Source organism: Euprymna scolopes, chromosome 35, assembly GCF_053919585.1.
Source record: "Euprymna scolopes isolate OS-2025 chromosome 35, ASM5391958v1, whole genome shotgun sequence".
In the NCBI taxonomy this organism is placed as follows: Eukaryota; Metazoa; Mollusca; class Cephalopoda; order Sepiida; family Sepiolidae; genus Euprymna; species Euprymna scolopes.
Window position 1 is genome coordinate 42,090,515 of NC_136516.1, and position 27,500 is coordinate 42,118,014.

A 27,500-nucleotide genomic window follows, 5' to 3' on the forward strand; every position below is an offset into this window, starting at 1 on the left:
GAATGGTTAGATGACAACAACTATGAAAGGTAGTAATTACTGGGGATACAGTTAAGAGGCTCAGCATTCCTATCCCCTAGCGGTTAACCACCTGACGAAGACCAGATGAATTGTTAGACGAAACGTCATGAAACAACACTATGAAGACGAGGATAACTAAATCAATATACTAATGGCTCATCTCAAAGGATTCTAATAATAAAATAAAATATGTTTCTATATTATATTTCTCTTATTCTGTCGATAATATTTGTTCGGCTTTTTGTCGGAACCTATTGGGCCGATATGGCTGAAATGTTTGACTGGACTTTTGCATTGACTGTATCATGTTAACCGTTTTCTATGCAGTTAGGTATGAATAGGAACTAGTCACTACAATATCACATTTACTCAAGAATTTTTTCTCAGAAATTACTGGCTGAAATTTTGTATTTACAATTCTTAAAATAAGGTGCAGCGAACTAAGTATTATGGTATCCATTCGAGGCATGGTTAGGGATTAATAAATATTAATAAATAATAGTATTTAATTTAAAAGTGAGCGCAAATTTTAACATATTACACCATCAATTTGGCATAGAGCAATCATTTTAATCAACTTTTGATACAACCATAACTACAATAAGGATTTTCATTATTTTCGTCAAAATTATAAATATTTTCAAATGTTCACCAATTATGTGGCAATAGTTCCACTGCCTTGTGGATTCCTAAAGTAGTAAATCCTAACAAAACATTCGGTTTGGATCCCGATAGGCGGATCGTGAAACACTGCAACATATTTCTGGCAGTTACTGCAATTGCGAAAGCTCCGAGCGTATTGGCTTGTATTTCCGCCGGACTTTGTCTGCAACGCAGAGAGGAAGACCCTCGTAACTGGGAAAGCTTAAGTCTCCTTATACTTCGCCCAGGCTTGTACCTAGAGAGACAACTCCAGCTAAGACTGTGTTGCAGAGGTGTCGAACCGTACAACTAATAAAGGTAGACACAAAAGCAAAGGTAATTTGGTTAAAGACGATGTGTATTTTGTTTTATTTTTAGCAATAAAAAAAGTTAAATGCACGGCAATGAATGCAGGATCAGCCGGAAGGAGAACGAGCAACTAGCAAGGCTGAGATTCTTAGGTCCTTGAAGAAGGAACTGGTAGTTAGATGTTAGCGGTCACTGCAACACATAACTGGACATCAGTGTGCACTGTTACGGACAGTTGAACGTCAGTGGCGCTAGGGAACCGCTGGAGTGAGCTGGATGCATTTCAGTTTGGTTGGTTGGTTGTTTTTTGTTTTACATCATATCAAGCCTTTTCAGGCTATTTAATGCTGAATCCAAAGATTTTGAAGAAAACTTTTTTAATAGAATATATTTGTTGTTTTCAGATCAGTTTCTATTTCACCCATAGTTGGAACCCTAACAGGTACTACCACTCCGGGTTAGAGTGGACCTGGGAGCAATGGAAAAAGGGTAGCTCCACACTCCTCAAAGCCCGCTAGCTGGGGCCTCACCACTGGATATAGTTTAAGGTCATATTCAAGACCGTGCACTTCAGGAGTGAACTGGGGTGACTAGAGTCGCTTGAAGCTGCAGGAGTACGCTGGAGAGCCGCTAGAGTGAGCTAGAACCGCTGTAGGAGTAAGCTGAGTTCGCTGGACACTAGAGGTGATAGCTGAAATCGCTCGAAATCTGCTGGAGTCACTAGATGCTGTTGGGCTCGATCCACTTGACTGGGCGCGTTAAAGTCGCTGTTAGAGCTTGCTCCTTGCCGTTCTGGTGATTTGCTGTTAAAGCGGCTAGCTTTACGGAGAGTTTTTGGTGATACAGTCCCCACGACTATAATTAATTTCACACTATATTATTTAGGGTTAAAGTGTTTTCCGTGTTAATTAACTATATTTATTTTAATCTAAGTTCGAAATAATAGTCCTTTGTTTTTGTTTAGCTTGTGAAAGATGAAGGTTTTGTGTTTTCGCTTTGTTGTTTGAAAACGGTTGTTACTATTTTTAGCACACGTGGTCGTAGCGTATTTATGGGGGTGCCGGGTTTCGTGTCTGTTTCTACCGACTAGCGTGTGTTGTTTTAAAAGTAAAAGAGCGGTGATTTGCGAACGTGACAAGTCTATAGCAACGGAAAGACGTTGCGAGCCTATCCTTGTTTTATCGTAACTTCCATGGCAAATGCTCGTCTGAGCTCCAATCTCTGGTTCCCCCCTCGCCAATCTTTCACGATGAATACCCGTCTAGCTGAAACCAATGTCAAAAATTTCCCCCACTCTTTATCTGTGCCAAAACCAAAACGTAGATTCCATGAACAAAGCTTCTTTCTTAGAAGTGCACGCCTGTAGAACTCTCTTCCGTTTGCCTGTTTCCCACCTGACTACAACTTGGATGTCTGCAAGTTAAACATAAACAAATTCCTGATGAACCGCCCTCTTAAGTAAGACACTTTATCAAATCTAGAATACTAACGATTACTACGATACTATCCCATTGATTACTGTACATGCAATAACCCTTATCCCCGAGTGGCTTCCGGGCCTTGATAAGTTGTGACTATCATGTAAAAAAAAGACGCTGCAGTGCAACAGACTAGATGCAGAACGCCATTGTCTCGTGAGACAGAAGGTTGCCATCATCATCGAAATTTTGATTAATAAATAAACATCTATACAAATATCATGAAGTGTCATCAAGTGCTCTGCTGACTAAACAGACCGAGAGCATGCTCAACACGATTGCACAAAAGTTGACGTAATAGACGCTCGTATAACCAAGTCACTATGCTAGATACTTGCTTACCATCTCGGATGAATAAACATTATACACTCGTGTATGGTTTGTCGTAATCCAGGTTTCGTCAATGCTGTTTAATTCAGATGTTGATTGAAAAGTACCATGGCCCCGGTTTGGTTCTAAAGAGTTTTATTTTGATAGAACTCGGATAGAAAATCAAATTATTTATGTTAGGAAACGATTAAGCAGGACTTGATCGAGGCGTGAGATACAGCTTACATATCTGGGCAAGCCGACTTTAAGCCATTTGTGACCCCCCCCCCCCTCTCGAACGGCTGGCAGGGAGCGTTAATCATCGATGTCCTATGCTGAGAGAGCGAGACTTTCTTCTGGGTGAATAACACGTATTTTCCGACTTCCGTTTTAAGGCCCCCCCCCCTTGCTTTAGGGCTGCCTTTCCCTTGCCCCTCCCTCCCTCCCTCGTTTCGCTATCTTACAAATACACCGGTGCGTTTTTTCAAATAATTCTTCAATTTTATATTAGTTAATGCAAATAATTAGTATTATTTAATTCTATTTGTGTTAATTCAAATTATTCGTATTATTCAATTCTCTATCAGTTAATGCAAATAATCGGCTAAAGATTTTTATTTCAGCCCCCCCACCCCCACCCCCACCCCAAAAAATCAACAGAAATTGAACAATTATTGTAATGATCTGGTCATTTTCGATTTTACGGTGAAGTTCTGCGCAATTCTAAACGGTCCACATTCCTAGGCTTGCTAATCGTTCGATGCACCTTCGCTCAACATGCCGACGGTTGGTTGGTTGGTTGGTTGTTTTTGTTTTACGGCATATCAACCCTTTTCGGGTTATTTAATGCCGAATCCAAAGATTTTGAAGAAAAAAATTTTACTAGAATATATTTGTTGTTTTCAAGTCGGTTTCTATTTAACCCATAGTTGGGACCCTAACAGGTACTACCACTCCGGGTCAGAGTGGACCTGGGAGCAATGGTAATTAAAGGGTGGCTCCACACTCCCCAAAGCCTGCAAGCTGGGGCCTCACCACTGGATATAGTTTAAGGTCATATCCAGGACCCCCATTGAGGGACTTTTACCCTCTGCAGGGGAGCAGTCGGTGTATTCTAATGCCCCAGCGAGAGGGCCACAATATGCCGACGGGGCTGCCCGGGAACCTTTTGAGGGTCAGAGTGCCCCCTCTCGGGTCGCTTACTTCTCAATTTTACTTTCTACAGTTCTTGCAGTGGGAGAGAGCTAAACAACTAGTCAATGCAAATAATTAGGACTTTTAACCAGTACAGGCTGATGGAACAAGAACATGCTATCCCCATTGATTAAATAAAGGGTTCCGTTCGAAAATTCAGTACAAATTCATGAGATCAACAGAAAGATTCCCGAGCTCGTCAGGATATATCTGAAAAAGGTTACATCAGCCGAAACGTTGTGAAAATAATATTCATTATGAGTAGACAGTAGTTCGATTAATCCAAACAATACGATATCAATCAACATCCAAAAATTCATAATTTAACGTCAGTCACATTTTACTAGTATATATATATATATATATATATATATATATATATATATATATATATATATAAAGCTATACATACATATATATATAAAGCTACACACACACATACACACACACATATATATATATATATATATATATATATATATATATATATATATATATATATATATATATAAAGCTATACACTTGGACTGTTTGTTTACTTTTTTCTTTATTTTGTTTATAATCTCCTCTTAATATTTTAGATAGCCTCTCCCTAACCATATATAAATTCTGACACTGTATCACCCATCGTATCTGGTTTAGTTTGTTTTATTCCGAGCATAATTAGTACAAAAACGTTGTGGGGTCTGCGTTCGCGCCGAACATTGGTAGATGATAATACGACTTTTAACTTATTGCATTTGATGTCAAATTTGAACATTAAAGAAATAAAGTTTAAAAGACGGAAATTGAAATAAGGAGATTCAAGGCTCGCAGCAGGAATGCGCATATATCGTCATTCATTCCTGGAAAGGACTTTAGCGTGGTTATAATTCCGATTGACTTGCCTCCACACGAGGACAGAGGGAGTCACGTCGATGTTTAATGTGGAGAAAATTATAGCTCCCCCAAAACATAGCCGTCTGAACTGGAGCAAAAATTTTAATTTCATCAGTCTAGAAAGATGTCTCGTTCATTAAATGAGAATAGAAAGATGACATGCAATATTGAAATAAAAAGTTTTTGCGGAATTATAAATTTTGATTTCAAATACTGTATTTTAAATAGATTATCATTATAATACCTTTACTTTATATATTAGTTTAATGAGCAATTTTTGCTCTATCTGATCGTTTAAATTACAATCGTTTAAAACTATTCTTTTCAGAACATTGGATACAATACGGAAAAAGCAAATTCGCACAATTTTCTTATTTCAATTCAGGCTAGGCCGAAAAGCTGCCGGAGCAGCTCGCGAGATCAACGAAGCGTTTAGCCGAGGAACTACTACTGAATGCACAGCACAATAGTGTTTTAAGAAATTTCGTGGCAGTGATGAGAGTCTTGAAGATGATGGGCGTAGTGGTCGGTCATCGGATGTTGACAGCGATCAATTAAGATCCTTGGTCAAATCCAATCTAGATGCAACTGTTCGAGAACTTGCTTCTGAATTAGACGTAATGTATACTACGATTTCCAACCGTGTGAGAGATAAACCAGACAAAAATAAATACGACAAAAATACTTGGTAAATGTGTGCCTCACGAATTGAACAACAACCAAAAGAAACGCAGTTATGAGGTGTCATCTTCCCTTCTTTGACGCAACTGGAACAACCCGTTTCTCGACCGGATTCTGACTTTCGATGAAAAGTGGGTTCTTTATGACAAACGGCAACGTCAGCTAAGTGGTTAGACTCCGACGAAGCTCCACGGTGCTTCCCGAAACCAGAATTGCACCAAAAGGATGTCATGCAGACTATTTGGTGATCTGCGACCGGTCTTATCCGTTAGTTTTTTTTTTTATGGAGGCGAAACCATTACAGCAGAGAAGCACTGTCAACAAATGGGTGAAATACATCAGAAACTCCAACAACAACACTCAGAATTAGTTAATTGAAAAAGCCCAATTCTCCTCCACGACAATGCTTGACCGATCGTTGCTAAACCGACCCTACAGAAGTTGAACGAATTGGGCTAAGAAACTCTGCTTTATCCACCATACTCTCATCTACTGACTACCACTTTTTCAAGTATCTTGACAACTTTCTGCGTGAGAAATGCTTCCAAAACCTAAGCAATATCAAAAACGCCTTTAGCGACTTCATCGCCACCAGAACGCAAGATTTTTACATTACTAAATGCACTTTTTTGCGTTTTCGATTGTATCTTGATTCTGATGGTGCTTATTTTGCTAAATAAATTTTGATTTGAGCCGAGTATATTCAAATAATTTAAAGCTGAAAACCGTACAGACTTTCTTGTCAAACTGATACTACACTTTGCCCCTATCCAAAAAAAAAGGTCAATGAATTGGCGATTAGAGTTAATATTATAATTTTATTACGCGGAGTTTGTTAATGAAGTGCCACACCAGGGACCACCATGATCTGCCTTGATTTTACGAGTGTCTTTCCATTGCCAATATCTGTGGAAACGTTTTAGGCCTTCTCTCAGCCGTACCAAATCATCGGGACATCCGATAACCTTTTCTGTTATTTGTATGCTGGTTTCGGCAGGGATAATTTTCTTATCATTATTTGTTTCCCCATATTTTTCTTTTTATTTTCATCTTTTTAGTTAAGCTTTATTTTATGTTTGTTGTTACTGTGCGATACTATAGACGACTCCGCCGCCCTCAGGGAGGAAAGAGAGAAAAGTGAAAGGATACCAAAAGGAATAAGAAATAGAAATGTGTACGCAAATGAAAACTTTAGTTGTATTGTTAAGCAAGGTGTGGCAGTTATTTTTAGACAAAGGAATGAACAGGGAATCGGTCATTGACCGATATTTTAGTGTAAGCGTGTGGGCATTTTCTTTCAGGTGTAGTTTTACATAACTTAAGTATGACAAAGGATTGAGCAATACAGATGTATTTCGTTTTATGACGATGTTTGCGGGGGTGTCAATTGTTTTGCGACATTTTGTTGTATGTTGAAGGGGACATCTCCCCGTTTTTTTTTTCGTTAGAACGAAGTAATTAGGATCGAATATTATTATCGAAGGAGAATTCTGGAATTGTATGCAGTTATTAAAATGTATTTTTGTTAAGGAATACATTTTTGTTAGTTAAGATACGATTCCAGGAATGCAATGACTTATCCATTGTACTGAGGAATTCAAATCAGAGTAACTTATATTTAAAAAAAAATGCGGTAAAAAAAGTTATGTTGGTTAATTTGATTCGTAGCAAGAATAATGGAACAATGAAATTAAAGAATGCCAGGACACGTGTTTGGAAGCATGTGGATGGAATTCACATGTCTGGCCCGCGGTCTTACGCCACAAAGAAATATAGAATTAATATATACATTTAAGTTAGACGCGAAAACAGTCAGGCTGTCCGAGGCAGTCAGTAAGAGAGTCCGGTAGCACGGACCAGGAAGACAGACAGAAACTCCTTAGGAAGCAAATGGGAGGGAAGACGGCAATGCAGCAGCGTTGGTAGGCATCGAATTCCAATCACCAACTGGACGAAAAATGCCTTATATTTGTCATGTAGCCCGTTTGTCTTCATTTGTTATCAACCGCAAGGTAATGTGTTTTGTCTTTATCGCCTTGTATAATGAACTTTGTATGTAACTAAACACAAGCTAATTCAGTCTTTGACAGACTATGGATACCCACGAACGCCTGCCTGCGCGTGAAATTGTTGTAGAAGGTGTGCAATCTCCAACCACACTTCTCCTGAGTCGACCCTGTTAAATACCAGAAGCAAGTGAAGTGTATGTACAAGACTACTGGAAACAAATGCCGAGATAAGCGGAGAGCATATACAGCGCTTAGAATTCCCAAATGGTCACCCATCTGGTACTGACCAGGCTCAACGTTGCTTAACTTCAGTGATCTGACGAGAACCGGTGTGTCAACGCGATTACACCGTATACGTAGTTTGTATGTAATCTCCTTCCAAAGGTTGACCGTATCCTTCTCTTCGATAACGCAACGACACACAGCGATTTGGTGACACGTATTATACACTCTATATATACACATTCATCAGAATGTTTTATATACCACGCATTTTATATACACTCACTACATTAGACTACACTAGACCCCCCACCCACCCGCAAACGCACAATTTTACGACGACAGGAACGATCGAAAGACAGTCAATGAGGCTTTTTTTGTTTATTTGTTTGCGACAGTCGTGAGTTGGATTAGACCACAAGTGGACGCTTGCTGTCAGTTTGGAGTTTGGACGAACTTGAAGACAGATTGTGGCTCGGAGCCTATGGCGGGATAAATCAACTAACTGATGGACAACCTCGTATATGCGGCTTCAACATTTATAGTGTCGAAGTGCTGGATATAAAGACCTAGCGATGTGAATTTAAAAGTAGAGGTGTGCAAACACGCACGTTCCAGATCGAATTGATCTACATTTTTGGTCCCATAGAAATGACCAGAACTGTAATTATAGCGAAACAAAGAACAGTTTACATTCCGAGATCAGAAGTCATTAATTGCACAATGCAAAATAGAAGGAAAAAAAGAATGTAATGTCTTGATGTTTACAATTCCAGGAATGTCGATTTGTGACTATATAAGAGGAAATAAAAAGAAAATAGAAGATGAGAAAACACAGTAGCGAGCGTGATTTGACATTTTGACACCTTCTCGTCGGCGGGTCACACACGAACCAACCCCTTACAATTAACGTCACTCTCTCTCTCTTTCTCTCTCTCTCTCTCTCTCTATCTATCTATCTATCTATCTATCTCTCTTTGTCAATGAACAAGAAGCTTAATTGTAAATAAAACTAATACTTTAAAATTTATCTCTGTTTTGATTTCGAGAATGGCGACAAAAGAATTGTCAGCGTGTATACATTATATAAATTATATATACATTCAACAACGCAACAGGATTCAGGATTATTCTGTTACTTGTGTTGTCTTTAATCTAATTTTAAACGTGTGAAGCCGTACGCTCCGTTCGGCGGCCGCCAGTGTAAGAAACTAAGGTGATAGATAATAAGATAAGCAAATACCATTGGGGCCGGCGGCCTTGTTTGTTATCTACACAAATATAAATAATTTAAAAATTATCATTTTAACAATTGTTATTCAGGTTCAACCCTCTTCCATCCAATTAGTACTGACTACACCATTAGATCCTATTCGAAAAGTTAAACTTTATATAAAAATAATAAGTATAAAAATAGTAATATGGTTTTGGGATACTAAATTAAACTAAATTAAGAATCTATAAATCATAACAACAAATTCATGTAAAAAAATATGGCCGGTTAAAGTAACACATAAAAAAAATGTTATGAGTTGGTAAATAGCAAAAAATTGAGATAAGTCAAAATTAAATTAAAATTCTAAAATACGTTTAAGAAAATCTTAGATAAAATACATAAAGAAGAAGACCATTTTGTCTAATTAAAAAGAAAATTAAATTTATTTTAAAAAATAGATGAAGAACCTTGGCTTAAATGTCCCTCTACAAGAAAAATAAAATTCTACCTTTTAAATCGCTGACGCGATTTAAAAATCACAGTCGGAATCGATAAGTGTATCGCAATAGAGTTAGTAATTGTATCGGAATCGGGAAAAATAATCAAATCTTCCCATCACTTTGATTTCACGCTAGATGCGAATTTCATATATATTTCCTATAAAACCCAAAACAATACAAGCGTAATATTATTGCGATTATAGTCTTCAATACTTGTCACAATCGCACTAGCCATTTTGTTAACTCTACTAAAATGTCGAACACTGACATTTAGCCACGCCCACTTTTGCAGAAAGAACAACAATGTAAATAATTTGTACGTTCTAAAATAATTTTTACGTTACAAAGTAATTTGTACGTTCTAAAATAATTTTACGTTACAAAATAATTTGTACGTTCTTAAATAATTTTTACGTTACAAAGTAATTTGTACGTTCTAAAATAATTTTTACGTTACAAAGTAATTTGTACGTTCTAAAATAACTTTTACGTTACAAAGTAATTTTTACGTTACAAAATGATTTTTACGTTATAAAATAATTTGTACGATCTAAAATAATTTTACGTTCTAAAATAATTTTTACGTCACAAAATAATTTGTACGTTACAAAATAATTTTTATGTTACAAAATAATTTGTACGTTCTAAAATAATTTTTACGTTACAAAATAATTTTTACGTTACAAAGTAATTTGTACGATCTAAAATAATTTTTATGTTACAAAATAATTTTTACGTTACAAAGTAATTTGTACGTTGAGAATTACTAAAACAATTTTTTATAAAATAAAAAAGAAAACAAATATCGATTGATCTACATCGTCTGCATTATAAGTTGAAAAACAACTTAAAAGAAAACACGCATAATGCATATATGTATGTGTGTGTGCGTGCGCGTGTGTGTGTTTCTTTGGTTCGAGAAATGGTGCTAGTCTAGCCGCACTGATGAGTTGTGATACAACGAAACAGTACTGTATGTGGGTTACTATATCAAAGCCTCTCTTCTTTGGGTCGAGCACTGTCAGAAATGTATTTCACCCGCTGCTTAGTTTAGCGTTTAAGCAAAGCCCGCTGTCTGTTTGTTTACAAACTATCAGCTCGAGCACTGTAAAGTTATGGGCAGATGTTTATCTAATAGCCATTTGACGAACCATTTACGAGTATTGATCCTAAGTCCAGTGGTTAGTGCTGCCGATTGTAAACATGATGGTTGTAGGTTCGATCCACGGCTGGGGAAAGGTGTTAGTCTAGCCACACAGATGAGTTATGATACAATGAAATAGTTCTGTATATATATATATATATATATATATATATATATATATATATATATATATATATACATATATATATATATATATATATATATATGATTTTCAGAATGTGAGAGATTGTATAATCGTATGTGAGAGATTGGACTTCCGGTTCGTTGACTGTCATGGCTCTTGTGAGCTGCGGCGTTGTTTGGCTGTGGAATATATATATATATATATATATATATATATATATATATATATATATATATATATATATATACAGCCATCCACATACAGTACTGTTTCGTTGGAATAGCAGCAACTTCAGAACAAATAGATCGTTTTAATTCTTCAAGGGATCGAGGGCGGTGGCTGATTGCTTTTGACTTTAAATATCCCCACAAGAAAAAAATCGCAGAGGTTTAGATCAGGTGATCTTGCGGGCCATCCTATATCGCCACACAAAAAGATCAAAGGTGTCGGGAACATTTCCTTAAAAAATGCATAAATACAAATATAAATGAATTTTGACCTTATTAAAATAAAATGGCATTCAACGTACATTTAAAAACTTAAAAATATTGTCTTATGTAATTGTAATTTTCTTAAGACCTACTCCTTAGAATTTTTTTGGAAATTTTGCACAAACATTAAACATGATATGAGTAAAAAAAAAAAGTAACAGAACAGATTTTCCGGGAAAAATCTGATTGTCCTCCTAGGAGTGCCTTTCGAGTTAAAATGTCAAAAATTGACACTTTTGTGTTTATTAAAAAAAATTGATGCCTTGGATTTTTATAAAACTTTCTGAAAAGTTGTAACTAACTGATTTCTATATAATTTTGTTCGTCTATATTTTGCGATAACTCTTGGGTGTGCTCCATCAGCTTTTTAGTGCTAATAAAAACACTCGATTTTGGGGACTTTTACCATATTTGTTCAAACTTTCTGCGTATTTTGAGGACTTTTACCATATTTGTCCAAAATTTTCTGATGTTTTGCGTGGTCCTGAACTCAAATTTAAATATGTTACGGCCTTGGGGTCTTTTGGGGCGAAATGGGGGCAGGGGGTAAATGATGGATTTAGTGATTTCTTTTTTGCATGGTGCAGAAATAAAACTTACATATGTTAACATATGTTTACATATGTTAAGGCCTAAAACTGCACCGTTTGTTCATTTTCACCAGGATTTGACGTCCCCTGAGGACTTTTGTGGGCTAAATCGGGGAGGGGGGGGGACAAATGCTGAACTTAGTCATTTTTTATGCTTGTGCATCCACGGGGGATCATATATGCTTCACTTGTTTAACTACAAATGAAACAGTGTACGTGGATAACTATGTATATATCCACATACAGTACTGTTTTGTTGTATCACAGTTCATCAGTAGGACTAGACTATCACCTTTGTAGGTACAAAAAAATAAGTATTTTCTTTACTTAATTTATTTTCTACCAACAAATCATTTAGATACACCGTGTATATATATATATATATATATATATATATATATATATATATATATATATATATATATATATATATATATACTTGCAGCTGCCTGGTATAGCTTGGCCGCAAAATACGCTTAAATATATTTTTATTAATGCAGATTTCGTATTGATTTTAATATTAGGTTGGCGCAAAAATAATGTCATTTGTTGACTTGAAGTTGAACGACAGAAAACGACATTATTTTGCACCAACCTAATATTATTTTGCACCAACCTAATATTATGTTGTACCAACCTAATATCATTTTGCACCCAATATGTTTACTACAACCTTTTTTACACAATATCACGCAAGTATAAATCATCTGTATGAATATAACTACACGTAATAGTTAACTAATGATCATCATCCCATAAGAAAACTTTTAAAAAACTAATAGGGAATTAATTAAAATAAATGTTTTAAAGAATATGCAAATTAGCTAGATCTTTTGTTAGTGAACTCAAGTTCACGATCCATATATAACGAAGTGGGTTTATTATGAATACCAATGCACAAAACACCCCAAATTTCTAGGAATATATATATATTGACATATATATTTATATATATATATATATATATATATATATATATATATATGAGTGTGTGTGTGTTTGCTTTCTTACTTTAACGTTTACACTGTCCATCCGGTTTGTGAGCTCCAGTTTCAAATCAACCGTCCAATTTCCTATTTTATGGCCGCCCTGTCCAATATAAAAAGTCACTGCTGCTATTCAAATCATACACAAGATCAACAATATTTTTTCTTGTAACTTATTTTAACGTGTTTTTCTTTATCAATAAATGTCATTTATCCTCGTTGAGTTAAAAAAAAAACTAATTTAAATATAAATATATAATATATAACTATACTCATATTTATAACCATATTTACTGCTTTTAGTAGCGCTCCTGTGGATTTTGACGATTTTTTTTTCAGGCCTTGCTTAAAAATATTTTCTCTTCAAGGGGAGGGAGTTAAAAATCTTGTTTTAGTAGTACTTTTAGCAGGGCTTCCTTAACTTTAATTAGTACTTTCAGTAGTGCTCTAGAGTTTTAAATAATGTATTTTACCAGAGGAAAGGAGTTAGAAAAATTCTTTGAAAGCCCATAGAATAAGGAATATTATTTTTCTATTCGTATTCCTTGCCGAATAATAAATTTGGAGTAAATTTTAATTCAATTTCTCATATCTCGAATATTGAGCTTTTTTCATCTGATTTAAGTTTACCAGATTATTCAATTTTAAAACTTAGGAAAAGTATTGAATTTGCTTATATATTGTTAGAAATTTTTTAATTTGTGTATATATATATATATATATATATATATATATATATATATATATATATATATATATATATATACAGGATGACCCGAAAAAACGAGACCCAACTTTAATTGAGCCCAGTTTCTTAGAGTTTTGTCCGAATGAAAGGAAACTTTGGTCATAACTAGTTTATTATATTCAAAACATGACATCAAAACAGTAGGGTCTTTGGCCTTTTTTTCCGTTCTACAGCATATGTTCTAGATATATTTTCTATGTTTTTGGTTGTTTTTTGGGGTCACCCTATATATATATATATATATATATATATATATATATATATATGTATATATATATACATATATATATATGTGTGTGTGTATATATATATATATGTATATATATATATATATATATACATATATATATATGGGGGACATGTGTGCGTTTTAATAACATAGGATCATTGTGGGTATATCCCCATTTGTTTCAATATATATATATATATATATATATACACATATATATATGCCTTTTTATATATATATATATATATATATATATATATATATATATATATATGGAGGATATGTGTGCGTTTTAATAACATAGGATCATTGTGGGTATATCCGTATTTCTCTCCATATATAAATATATATATATATGTATATATATATGTATATATATGTATGTATATATATATGTATGTATATATATGTATGTATATATATGTATATGCATATGTATATGTATGTATATGTATATATATATATGTATATGCACATATATATACATATACATACATATATATATATGTATTTATATGTATATATATATATAGAGATATCCATATATATAAAGAGACAGAAAGACACAGAGATAGCGAAAGAGAAAGAGCGAGAGGATATATGATATCTTCATTGACAGCTCGGCTTCGTGTATTTCTCCATTTACCCCCTACATACAAAAAAGCATAGTTATCATAAGTGACCGAAAAAAATAAATAAATAAAATAAATAAATTAATAAAAAATAAAATTTAATTAAAAAAAAATAAGGTAAAAAAAGAACCTTTTTATTGTTTAGAACTTCAGGTTTTGTATAAAAATACTATTACACATTCTTATCACAAAAATAAAAAAAAAATCAAACTTTTTCTAAATAGACAATGATGAAGTTAATTTGTATTACGTTTTTTAAACACAATACAATCCGAAAAGAAATAATTATTTTTAAATTATCAGGTACTTCAATTACTTACCCCCAACTATTAAAATATTTTTACTCCGTATGGGTAAAGTTACTCCTGGTTGATAACCTTAGCTACATAAATTGGTTGCTGAGGTTTTACTTGCCAGTACCTATGTGTAGTACTATCAAATTATGCCTAATTTCGAGTAATAAGCGTCAGAACTTTAAAGGATATAAAATAAAATAGATAGCCACGTCTAAATGGATTTGGCTAACAAAAAAAAGGAAAGCACTGGAAAAGAATTTAATAAAAAAATAGGACAAAAACAGAACTCATTTTTTATTGGCTCATACCTCCTGATGCTTCACCTTTTGCATTTTAAACGTTAATACAAGTCATTATATACAAAAACATTTTATCAAATCAACAGTATGTTCTCTACAGTGCAATGTAGGTTGCAATGTAAGGTGAAATAAGTCATAGCGATGAGTCACCAACTAGAGCAGGCAATCAATCAGTTTGATTTTTAAAAAGATGATCGATTTCACCGATTTCGATTAAATTAAAAATATGGGAGTGTAAAACATCTGTTGATCATCGGGCAACGTCGGGTCATCATGTTATTTTATATATATATATATATATATATATATATTAAGCTGAATGTGTGTGTGTGTCTGGTCACGAATAGGCTCCTATATGGTTGACTATTTTAAAAAACTGATTACATATAATGATAGAAGATGTATCGAGACACAGGAATGGGTATGTTTGATATGACAGAACGGTGGTTCATTAAAATTGTGGGGTTTGCGTTCGCGCCTGGTCCACAAAGTATGGAAATAAAAAATTTAAAAATTAAAAAAAAAACGTTTACAAGTGTTTTTGATATAGATGTACATAAGAATACTTTGATAAGTATGTTTTAACTTAAATAGGGGTGGTATAATAAAATTGTGGGGTCTGTGTTCGCGCCTGGCCTCCATAGAATGGAAATAGGCACAACTTTTAATAAAGACTTTTCATATCTATCTGCGTAAGTATACTTTGATAATTATGTTTCAGTTTGAAAATATATGGTATAATAAAATTAGGGGGTGTTCTTTCGCGCCTGACGTCCATAGAATGGAAATATGTCACAAAGTTTAACAAGTTTTTTTTTATATAGATCCACAGAATATTATGATAAGTGTTTCAGTGTGAAAAAGTATGGTATAATAAATGATAGGGTTTTACTTTCATCATATTTTGCTTTGGTTTTGATACCCCCAAATTCAACCCAAATTTACAACCCTTCCTTTTCATAACCTAGCATACTTTCATAAATCAGTCCATTTTCTGTAGGATATTTTTGAACCCAGTCAACGACGTGTACTTTTGCTAGTACATATATATATATATATATATATATATATATATATATATATATATATATATACTAGCAAAGGCAAAAATGAAAAGTACAAGACCTGAATTATTTATATATGTATCAATATTTCTCATCATGATTATTTTGAAGATAACATTCTAGTACAATATTATATATATCATAAATATCATATATATATTATATCAAATATATCAAATATATCATATATGTGGTACGTTTATGACGTGAAAAAAGAATTTTTAGTCTATGAACAAAACAGAATTTTAAAAGACATGATGTGACTGTATAGGTGTATGTGTTATACATACACACACACACACACACACACATATATGTATATGTATATATATATATATATATATATATATATATATATATATATATGAAATCAAAAGATGGGAATGTCCTGATGGATAAGATAGACCTACTGAACAGATGGGCAGAATATATTGAATACCTCTTATATGATGACAGAGGAAATCAGCCCGAGATTACCAAACCGATAGGACCACTGAGCTTAGAGGCAGAAGTTGAAAATGCCATCCGAAAAATGAACAAAGGAAAGGCTGTTGGACCAGACTCTATACCAGTACAAACGTCTGAAACACTTGATAAACTAGGCATTAATAAGCGATCTGTTCTTCTGAATCGCATTTATGACACTGGAAAGATTTTAACAGATATGTTTATCTCCACATTCATCATACTCTCCATGAAACCTGAAACAACTGACTGTGAACGTCACAGAACGATTAGCCTGATGAGTTATACATTGAAGCTTCTACTGAAATTACTAATGATGAGGCTGCGAAAAAAATACGATCTGAAATATCAGAAGTGCAGTTTGGATTTGTCGCAGACAAGGGAACAACAAATGCTATGTTAAGTGTTGAGACATTATGTTGAACAAAGGTGGCGGTGGTAAATCAAATCGGCGAAGAATCAATGCAGTCACGATGTAGTCATTCCGAGACAGAGGCCGACGGCGAACTGATTGAATCCAAAATTCGACATTTTTTTATAATAACTTTTGAAGCTTCTGATTGGTTGATTGTTATAACTGTGGTTATAAAAACGATCGTTGAAATCATTGGAGTCATACCCTTATTAGTAATCAAAAACATTTTAACACACAATGACAATGCTGACAGATGTATAGAGATACAGAAAGACATGAAGACCTATTTAACGAGGATGACAAATAAAGAACACTTCAACATACTCTTTTCTTTCTTGCACACGCTACTAACAAAGATAACAAATAAAGTTGATTATTAAATGTTAAAATGAGACTTCTTTTCGTTGTCTTCATTTTTAACGAAAAATCCATGTCGATAATAATAATGATTAGTGACCTCTACCTGTGTTTTATTGATTTCTCAAAAGCCTTTGATAAAGTAAGACATGGAGACCTATTCAAAATGCTAAATAAACTAAATAAAGAAAGACCTTAGTTTTCCGAGTAACCTCTGTCGGAGACAAATGGCGACAGTAAGAATAGATGGAATGCACAATGAGAAAACATTAATAAGAAGAGGAGTGTTTTGTCACCAGATTTATTCAACCTTTTTTTTCACACAGTGGTCACCACTTATCAAGGCCGTGAAGCCACTCAGGGATTAGGGTTATTGCAAGTACATTACGTTAGTGTGGAGATTTGATGAAGTGTTTATTTAAGGGGGCGGTTCATTAGGAATTTGTTAACGTTGGACTTGAAGACATCCAAGTTGTAGTCAGGTGGGAAGCAGGCGGACGGATTAGTGAAAATAAACATGATAGAAACTGAGGGCATCAATGGTATAAGTTTGAGTAGACACAATATTAACCATCTTAGGTATGCAGACGACACTGTTTTAATAGTCGAATCCTAAGAGACCCTCCAACGCAAGTGAAAGCAAAAGACTTACTTCAAACATCTCAAAAATGGTAAGCATGATACTATCCAAAAACACTCAAACTCCAACATGCAAATTACAATGTCGCAATGTACCAGTTAAAGAAGTTGGTAAATTCAAATATCTGGGATACGGGATCACATCTGATTGAAGGTGCACGATTGAAATACAAAGTCGCATAGGCGCAGCCAAAGTTACCTTCAAGAGACTGTCATTAATCATGACAAATAGAAACATTAAAAATAGACACCAAATTTAGAATACTGCGAACATATATATGGTCTGTTCAGTTATACGGTTATGAGTGCTGAACAATCACCAACACCATGTGAAAAGGACAAGAGGCAACTGAAACTTGGTTCTTGAGGAGAATGTTGAAGATATCCTGGACAGAAAAGAAAACAAACCAGGGGGTATTAGAAATGGCAAGCACAGAAAGGTCTCTAATAAGAATAGTACGAAAAAGACAAATGAAATCAATGGGCCATGTCTACAGAAAAAGCAGAATAGAACAGATTAGTTGGACAGGAAAGATCATGGGTAGAAAAGAAAAGCAGAGAATACAGCGAGATATATTGACAGTCTGAATACCTGGGAAACATGAAAAAATGATGAGCAACAATGAATTCATGAATGCCTCGAGAGAGAGAGAAAGAGAGCGAGAGAGAGAGAGATGGATAGCTATAACCGTCAATGCATGTACTAGGCAAGACACCACTTGATGATGATGATGATGATGATGATGATGATGATGATGATGATGATGATGATGATGATGGCGACGGCGTCGACGTCGATGACTATGACGATGATGATGATGATGTATCAGTATTGTTTATAGTTTTTTTTGTTTTTTTTACACAGAGATCACCACTTATCAAGGCCCGGAAGCCACTCAGGGATAAGGGTTATTGCAAGTACATTACGTTAGTGAGGAGATTTGATGAAGTGTTTACTTGAGGGGGCGGTTCATTAGAAATTTGTTAACATTAGACTTGAAGACATCCAAGTTGTAGTCCGGAGGGAAGCAGGCAGACGGAACAGAGTTCCACAGGCGTGCAGTTCTAAGGAAGAAGCTTTGTTCATGAAATCCGCGTTTTGATTTAGGCACAGATATAGAGTGGGGGAAATTTTTCACAGTGGATTCAGCTAGACGGGTGTTTTTCGCGAAAGATTGGCGAGGGGGGACCAGGGATTGGAGTTCAGACGAGCACCTGCCATGAAAATAACGATAAAACAAGGATAGGCTTGCAACGTCTCTTCTGTGGGAGAGGGGTTGCAGGCTAGAGAAAAGGGCATCTCCCACTAAACCACGAAGTCTATTTTGTACTCTGTCAAGGCATGATATGCTGTTTTTGGCAGCTCCTGCCCAGATATGGCAACAGTATTCCATAGTTCCATAGTTCTTCGTTTATATATATATTATCAGTCTTGTGTCATACAGTCTATTCACAACGAGATTGTTGGGTAGATTGTTTTGCTATTTGATTAAAAAAAGATTTTAATGCTATAGTCTATTAAAACAGATTAATCTCGGATTGCAGCAGAGTAAACTTTCGTTAGTAACTTAAAAATTACAAAAAGAAAGAAAATAACTGTCTTTCAAAAGCAGAAAACAGGTCTTTGAAATCGAAAGTTGAAAAACATCAGAGCCTGCTAGTAAATTGGCAACAATATATACACGTGAAGCAAAATAGATATAAATAAAGACCAAGTACAAAACCACTAAAAGATGGCACACGCACACACACACACATACATATATATATATATATATATATATATATATATATATATATATATATATATATATATGCATGTGGGTGTATGTGTGAAATGTGTAAGTATAAATATGTATATATGTATTTATATATACATATATATTTACACACACATACATATATTTCAGACACACATATATATGTTTGTCTGTGTAACCTTTGAAATATATATATATATATATATATATATATATATGCATATATATATATATACAATTCACACACAGACAGACACACTCACTATATGTATATGTTTGAAAAGGCATTGAGTGAGATTAGATTTTTATTATTTTTAGATAAAGATATTAGATTTTTAGTTAAATAATTTTTAACAAAATGATTATATATATGTATATATATATATATATATATATATATATATATATATATATATATAAATTAATCTATTACGATTGGTATATACAAAGTGATTTGCGTTTGAAGTAAATGATAAAACATTTGTATATATGGAAGACGTATGCATATGTATATATATATGTGTGTGTGTGTGTGGGTGGGTGGGTGTGTGTGTGGGTGTGCTTGTGTGTGTATAAACATATGTTTGAATATACATATATATACATATATATACATATATATAGAAGAGCAATGTACATGTATATATATGTATATATATACAAAACATAAATATATACATACACAGACACACAGACACACAGACACAGACAGACACACAAACACACACACACACACACACATATATATATATATCGATACTAAATGCATTCAAAGTTACAGATGTATTTATTTTACATTCATATTTTAATTGATATGTTGCGTCTTACACGTTTTTCATTAAATAGTAGAAATACATAATGACCAAATCTTCAGAGAGCAGGTTGCCCGACATCGCCCGATCGTAAAATACGCTTAAATATGATATTTTTGAGTTTAGCTTACGATTTACCTTTTCCTTTGACATTAATGCCTGAGCTATGAAGACATGTTTGCTGCAAGGCGAAAAATTAAAACATTAACTAATAGCTATTACGTTTAGCATGCATATTGGTAATGCCGTCGTTCAACCTTCACTTGGCAATTTTTGTTTTTAATTTTCTCACTTTTGCGTCGATTTTCCCGAGTTAAATCCCAAATATAAAGTTTCCATTGGTTCAAATACCCTATATATTAAGTTTCATGTCTGTGGACCAAAAACTGACAGAGGAGTCGGATAGGCAAATTTTTTTAACAAATATATGTACGCAAACATAAATATATATATATATATATATATATATATATATATATATATATATATATATATATAAAGAGGTTCGTGTTTACTATAAACTTTTTACACAAATATTACACAATTCATGTAGCATATCTGCTTGAATAAAATTACACGTAATAGCTAGCTAAAGATTATCATCCCATAAGAAAACCGAAAAAACTAATAGGGAATTAATTAGAATGAATGTTTAAAAGAATATGCAAATTAGCTAGATCTTTTGCAAATGAATGCAATTCCACAACCCATGTATAACATAGTTGTATTTATTTTTTAAATAAATAAATAAATAAATAAATGGATTTTAATATGAATATCAATACAAACAAAGTAAAAATTATAGGAGTATAGATATATTTGCAAACTCACTGGGGAAGAATCCCAGCAGGATGATCAACTTTTAATATAAATTTAGAATTAATAGTTATAGTGTAATTATTATGGACATATCTATTTAAAAACTTTAGAACAACATTGGTACCGTCGGTTTCCACATAGGAGCATCTGTCATGTGTCGTTAACCCCTGTTCTGTTACGTTGACGAGAAAGACTTTGTGGTTTTAAACTTTTAAATTCAGATGAACGTATCTCGACTCAAACAAAAATTTATTGAGCGAAATAAGCTCAAACAGAATCAACATACTTTTGCCAACGCAAAACAAGTGTATTTATGCCAATGACGTAAACATTTGGACTTCTGGTGCCGATGAATCGCTGGAGGCGTTTTTGATATCGTTTAGATTTTTAAGCATTTCTCACGCAGAAAGTTATCGAGATGCTTGAAAAAGTGGTAGTCACTTGGTGAGAGGTCTGGAGAGTATGGTGGATGATGCATTTCATCTATTTCTTGATAGTACTTACGTCTGAAAGTATCCTGTACCTCTACAAAGCCACCATTCGCCCGTGTATGGAGTACTGCTGTTACATTTGGGCTGGTGCATCTGTTACTAGTCTCTCGCTCCTGGACAGGGTCCAAAAGAGAGTCGGCAACCTAATAGGTCCCGAACTGTCATCTAAACTTCAGTCCCTGTCCCACCGACGAAATGTTGCATCTTTCTGCCTGTTTTACAAGTATTTTAATGGTGGATGCTCTGACGAACTACAAGCACTTGTACCCCCTCGACGAAAATACCCCCGACAAACCCGACAAGCAGTGAAGTCCCACCCCTATACAGTTGAGATCCCTAGGTGTAAGAAAGCCTTTTACTCTAATAGCTTCTTCCCCAGAACTGCAGGACTTTGGAATTCTCTTCCGGTTTCCTGCTTCCCCAACTGTACTGACATGCAAAAGTTCAAGTGTAATGTGAACAAACATCTTGCTGCTAAACTTTCTACATAGTACCCCTGCAACTTAGGTCCCTGATAGTAGCCCCCTACACCAAAGTGGCAACGTCCTTGTTTGGGGTGAAGATGTAATAAAAAAAGTTTCGCCTGCATTAAAAAAACTGTAATGTCGTCCACCACTAAACAGCATGACCTTCTTTTTGTGCATCTCTGGCTTCAGAAAGTGTTGTGGAGCTTCGTTGGCGTCTAGCCACTGAGCTTAGCGTCGCTGGTTGTAAAGGACCCACTTTTTGTCACAAGTCACAACCCCCGGCGAGAAACGGGTTGTTCTTGTTGCGTAAAAGAAAGGAAGATGGCAGCGTTTCTTTTGGTTATCGTTCAATTCGTGAGACAACCATTTAAATTGCCCACGGTATAAATATTAAGACAGGAAAGATTTTACATCGACTCTACAAACTGCATAGTATATTGAAGTTGTTTTATCACAATAATTATTTTGTTTTGGCGGTTATTTTATCCTAAGTTTTATATAGACCGACGCTAGAAAAGTTTTAACGGTGTTTCAATGTTTTTCTTAAAAGAGTTTTTTTTATAAATAAAATATGCGATTCAGATGCATTGGCGACTCTAAGTGCGACCAGACCAGTGTTAAGTGAAACTTAACTTGGGTTTGAAAATGTTCCGGTTATTAAACCGGACTTCCTGTTTTAGTTTAAAATAAATCTGTAAAGTATTTTTTTTTTAAGTTAAAACGTGTTCAAAAGTTTTTGTATATTTTGTTTCGTGTCAATTTATTTATTTTAAACTAAAATTGTTTGGTAGTCGGGCTATCTTAACATCGAGGTTAGTTTTTCACCTAACACTTAGGGTCGCTTATGCTTCTAAATTGCCATTAAATCATATCTTTATCTCTATCTCTATCTTTACTATTATATAAAAGTCACTTTGTGTGTGTATGTGAGAAAGTTCCTTCGTTATAGATTCTTCAATGTCTGGCAGTGTTCTTAGATATCTTTTGTACAGAAATTCGTCCCATAAGTATCGAAAATCGAAAAAAAACAAAAGAAAACACGACCCTAAAGGTAGTTACTTTTTCTTATAGATAAAAATATTTTTACAGGGGAATATTTTAGCTTGCACCGGCAACGGAGATAATAAAATCTCCACAAATAATTTATTGTTAGAAAAAAAAAACGGATTTATTATCATCTGGAAAAATAGCTCAGCGTTAAAACATTTGACTACAAATCTAATGACCACGTGTTCAAGCTCGAGTGTTCCTCACCGTTTTGTTTTCATTTTTTCTTATTAATAAATTCAATTTACGATAAAAGAAGAAGTACCATTTAACATCGCCGCAAATCATTTCTTTGTTTGCATATTTTAAAGCTAAACATTAATCGGAAGTGAGTTTCCAGGGCATTCGTCGTCAAGCTCAAATGTCAGCTGACGTGATATTGTAAACTCAGGCGGAATTTGATGAACTACATTATCATAATTATTTATTTTATTTTATTTATTTATTTTATTTATTTATTCATTTATTTTTTATTTATTTGTTTATTTTGCGAATTAGTCCACCGAGCAAATTATTTCTTGTGATATATAAATATTCAATAGATAATTGATTCTATAATAATACATACGCAATCTGCATAAATTAAAAACATCATGTTTAAGTGATTTCTACGACCGAGTAACGCTGAACGTCCAGCTAGTATATCTATATATGGTACAAAAAAAAACTGATTGACACCCGATTCTGGATATTGTTAATATAATACAATAAAAAGATAAATATCATGTCAAAACTTAGTTATGTTCATATTGGATTCTTCAGATTACCGTTCTCATCTTCAGTGTTATTTGCACAACGTTTTGGTCGGTGTAACCTCAGACCTTCTTCAGCTATATATTGTCGAACTCGGGACTTTGGACGGAATTTCGAACGAAACCCTTCATTTACTTCGCGGGGGTAGCATTTTCTCGTTCCGTCAACCATAACTAGATAAAAGTCTGGGTATATGCATTTTAATAGTGAAATTTATAGGGCTTATGGTTTTGTTAGTCGGCTTATGTTCTAAGTTTCAGGTTACATTTGGATTGCGTTTGAAAGATTAACGTCTAAAGTTACTTTCTAAAAGAAAAAAAGTGTGCGAAATAAAATTTACAAGGATAAACAGAATTACGAATGTTAAGAAGCCTGGCGTTTTAAGTTATAAATCTAGTATGGAAAGATTGTGTTTAGAATTTTATGGAAAGATAAACAAAAGTTTGATCTTTTTTTAATTATTTTAACGAGAATTATTAAGTTGAAGTATTAAAATAGTGAATAACTATAACTACTTTCTATTTACAATGCCTCCCCACGGGACAGAGTTAGTAAACAGGGTCGTTTTTTAACGTGGAGAAAAGGAACCAAAAATAAAAATTGTCTCAGTCGTGAAGGATTTCTCATCCACTGACAGAGAACAAGAAATTAAAGTGAAGCATCGGAAGAACAGATACTACACATCGATCTTGTCCCCAAGGTCAAGTACTGCTAAAATATCTAAAATAATCCAAAAACTGAGAGTTATAGCGAGAAAGTTTTCAGTTCATGTCAAAAGTAAACATGGCGCTAATATTTGAAAAAGTATGGAAGCTCATAATTACATGATCTTTACTTTCATTATATTGATTTGTATTGGTTTTTCCAAATTGCAAAAATTATTAAAGCACTTAAAAATAAGTTAAAACACAAAATATATTTATCCAAGTTTATAGAAAATTTGACAGAAAATGATTAATTATTATAAATTAATGTTTTTCTTTGTATTCATTTGTCGTATTATTTTTTATTTCTTTTTTATTTTGTCAGCTATTCTATTTAATTCCTCGATATGTTGTCTATTTTTAAATAAAACAAAAAATTCATTGTAAGCGGTGAAAAAATCAATTAATTTCATTGATTAATTACACTTATAATTTATTCATTGAAGCGATTATTTATTAATAATTAAATTAAATAGAATTCAAACTTGATAGAAATCGATTCGTTCATAAGTGTGTCACTCTATGCTGACAATTTATCCATTGAAAGAAAAAGTTCAAACTATTGTTCGATTATGATTAAATAGAATTGAAAGAAAACGTTCAAACTATTGTTCAATTATGATTAAATAGAATTGAAAGAAAAAGTTCAAACTATTGTTCAATTATGATTAAATAGAATTGAAAGAAAAAGTTCAAACTATTGTTCAATTATGATTAAATAGAATTGAAAGAAAAAGTTCAAACTATTGTTCAATTATGATTAAATAGAATTGAAAGAAAAAGTTCAAACTATTGTTCAATTATGATTAAATAGAATTGAAAGAAAAAGTTCAAACTATTGTTCAATTATGATTAAATAGAATTGAAAGAAAAAGTTCAAACTATTGTTCAATTATGATTAAATAGAATTGAAAGAAAAAGTTCAAACTATTGTTCAATTATGATTAAATAGAATTGAAAGAAAAAGTTCAAACTATTGTTCAATTATGATTAAATAGAATTGAAAGAAAAAGTTCAAACTATTGTTCAATTATGATTAAATAGAATTGAAAGAAAAAGTTCAAAAAGTTCAAACTATTGTTCAATTATGATTAAATAGAATTGAAATTTGAAAGAAAATGATTAATCATTATAAATGAAAAAATTACAAACTTGTTTTATTTTATTTTTAAGAATATTTGAACGTAAATATTAGAATTGATTAAACCGGTTGCAAATTTATTTGAAAATGACGACTTATTTAGAGATGGGATTGGGTGAGTAGGGATTCAACTGTCTGCTTTTTTTTTTCAACCCTGTGCATCCGTAGGTAATAAAATCAAACATTACATAAATTTTGTTTTAATATTTTTTTATCTGTTCCTGATATTCAATGTTTACATTTTTTTTTTTTTTTTTGCAAGATGTAAAAAAAAAATTTGTTTACGCTAATGTTTACCCGTTCATGCCTGCAAGGAAAATATTAAAATATTACAAGTAAAATCGCTTATTAAAATCGAAGTATTTTTTTTTTCACTTATTTATTATTTAAGTGAAATGTTGAATAAATGATGCTTAATACGATGATAATATCGATGGCTCGAGAAAATTATAAACACAGACTTTAGGAGCTTTTTTTCGTAATATGCATGATAAAATTAAATATATTTTTTCAAATTCTTACAATCTTCGATGCTTTATTTTCATAAAAACCGTAAAAATAATGGCATACGTTTTTCAAACATTTAAAACTATAACTTTACACAAAATAATAAAGATTCTCCTAAGACTTTTAAAATAATTATGCGTTTATTATATTCGGTGATCATTACGTAATAAATACTGAAAATTTTATTAAAATTGGTTGATTTCATGAATTTGAATGAATTTTTAAGTGAATAAAGAGAGCAAAATGTTGGATAATGTACAACACATATATTAAATAATTTTTTGGGTAATGTAAATATTATATATGAAACAATTTAACATACTTTCGACAGGTATTGTACAACATATATGAACCTATTTCTCTTTCCACTAAGGCCATTATAATTTTAAGAAAACTTTTCGGCATCAGCCATTCATTTTACACGTTCATATAGAGGTCCTAAGTAATTTGCAATTGTATTTTTCGGTTGGCCACACTGAGAATTGAACCTTAAACTTTCAGAAGAATATCACTTTTGCAATATATAATCTTTTCCTAGTACTCTAACCACTGCCCCGATGTTCGAAATCCGGCCAGAATCCCGAGTTCAACAGAAGCATTCACGAGTTCGACAAAATACACCTGAAGAAGGTCGGAGGTTTCATCTATCGAATCGTTGTGAATATGACACTCAAGATAAGAACTATTCCGAAGACTCCAAAGAATACAAGAATATAATCAGCCCTCATTTCAAAAAAAATCTGAAACATGGTTAATTTATATAAATCGAACATAAACTTTAGAAACTGTTTGTAAAATAAACAATATACGAGAAATGGAAGTGGACCGCAATTAATAAACGTCAAGTTCTAAAACACGAATAAGATAAAATATAGATATATATTAACATATATATGTGTGTGTATGCGCGCGTGCGCGCGTGTGTGTGCGTGCATGTGTATGTGTGTGTGTGTGTGTGTGTGTGTGTGTGTGTGTGTGTGTGTGTGTGTGTGTGTGTGTATACACATACATAGATAAAAATATTTTTTCTTATACAACA

The 27,500-nt window shown here is 33.2% G+C and overlaps 2 protein-coding genes and 1 pseudogene across 4 annotated transcripts in view; 1 reads left to right on the forward strand and 2 right to left on the reverse strand.

Moving 5' to 3' along the window:
• LOC145259615 (FMRFamide receptor-like) overlaps window positions 1-27,500 on the reverse strand; it is a 906,472-nt gene that overhangs the window by 876,127 nt on the left and 2,845 nt on the right. The window lies entirely within an intron of this gene.
• LOC145260157 (5S ribosomal RNA) lies at window positions 7,762-7,878 on the reverse strand (annotated as a pseudogene).
• Window positions 16,476-16,952, forward strand: LOC145259608 (uncharacterized). Its single transcript, XM_080117264.1, has one exon. The coding sequence runs from the start codon at window positions 16,476-16,478 to the stop codon at window positions 16,950-16,952; it is 477 nt and encodes a 158-aa protein (XP_079973390.1).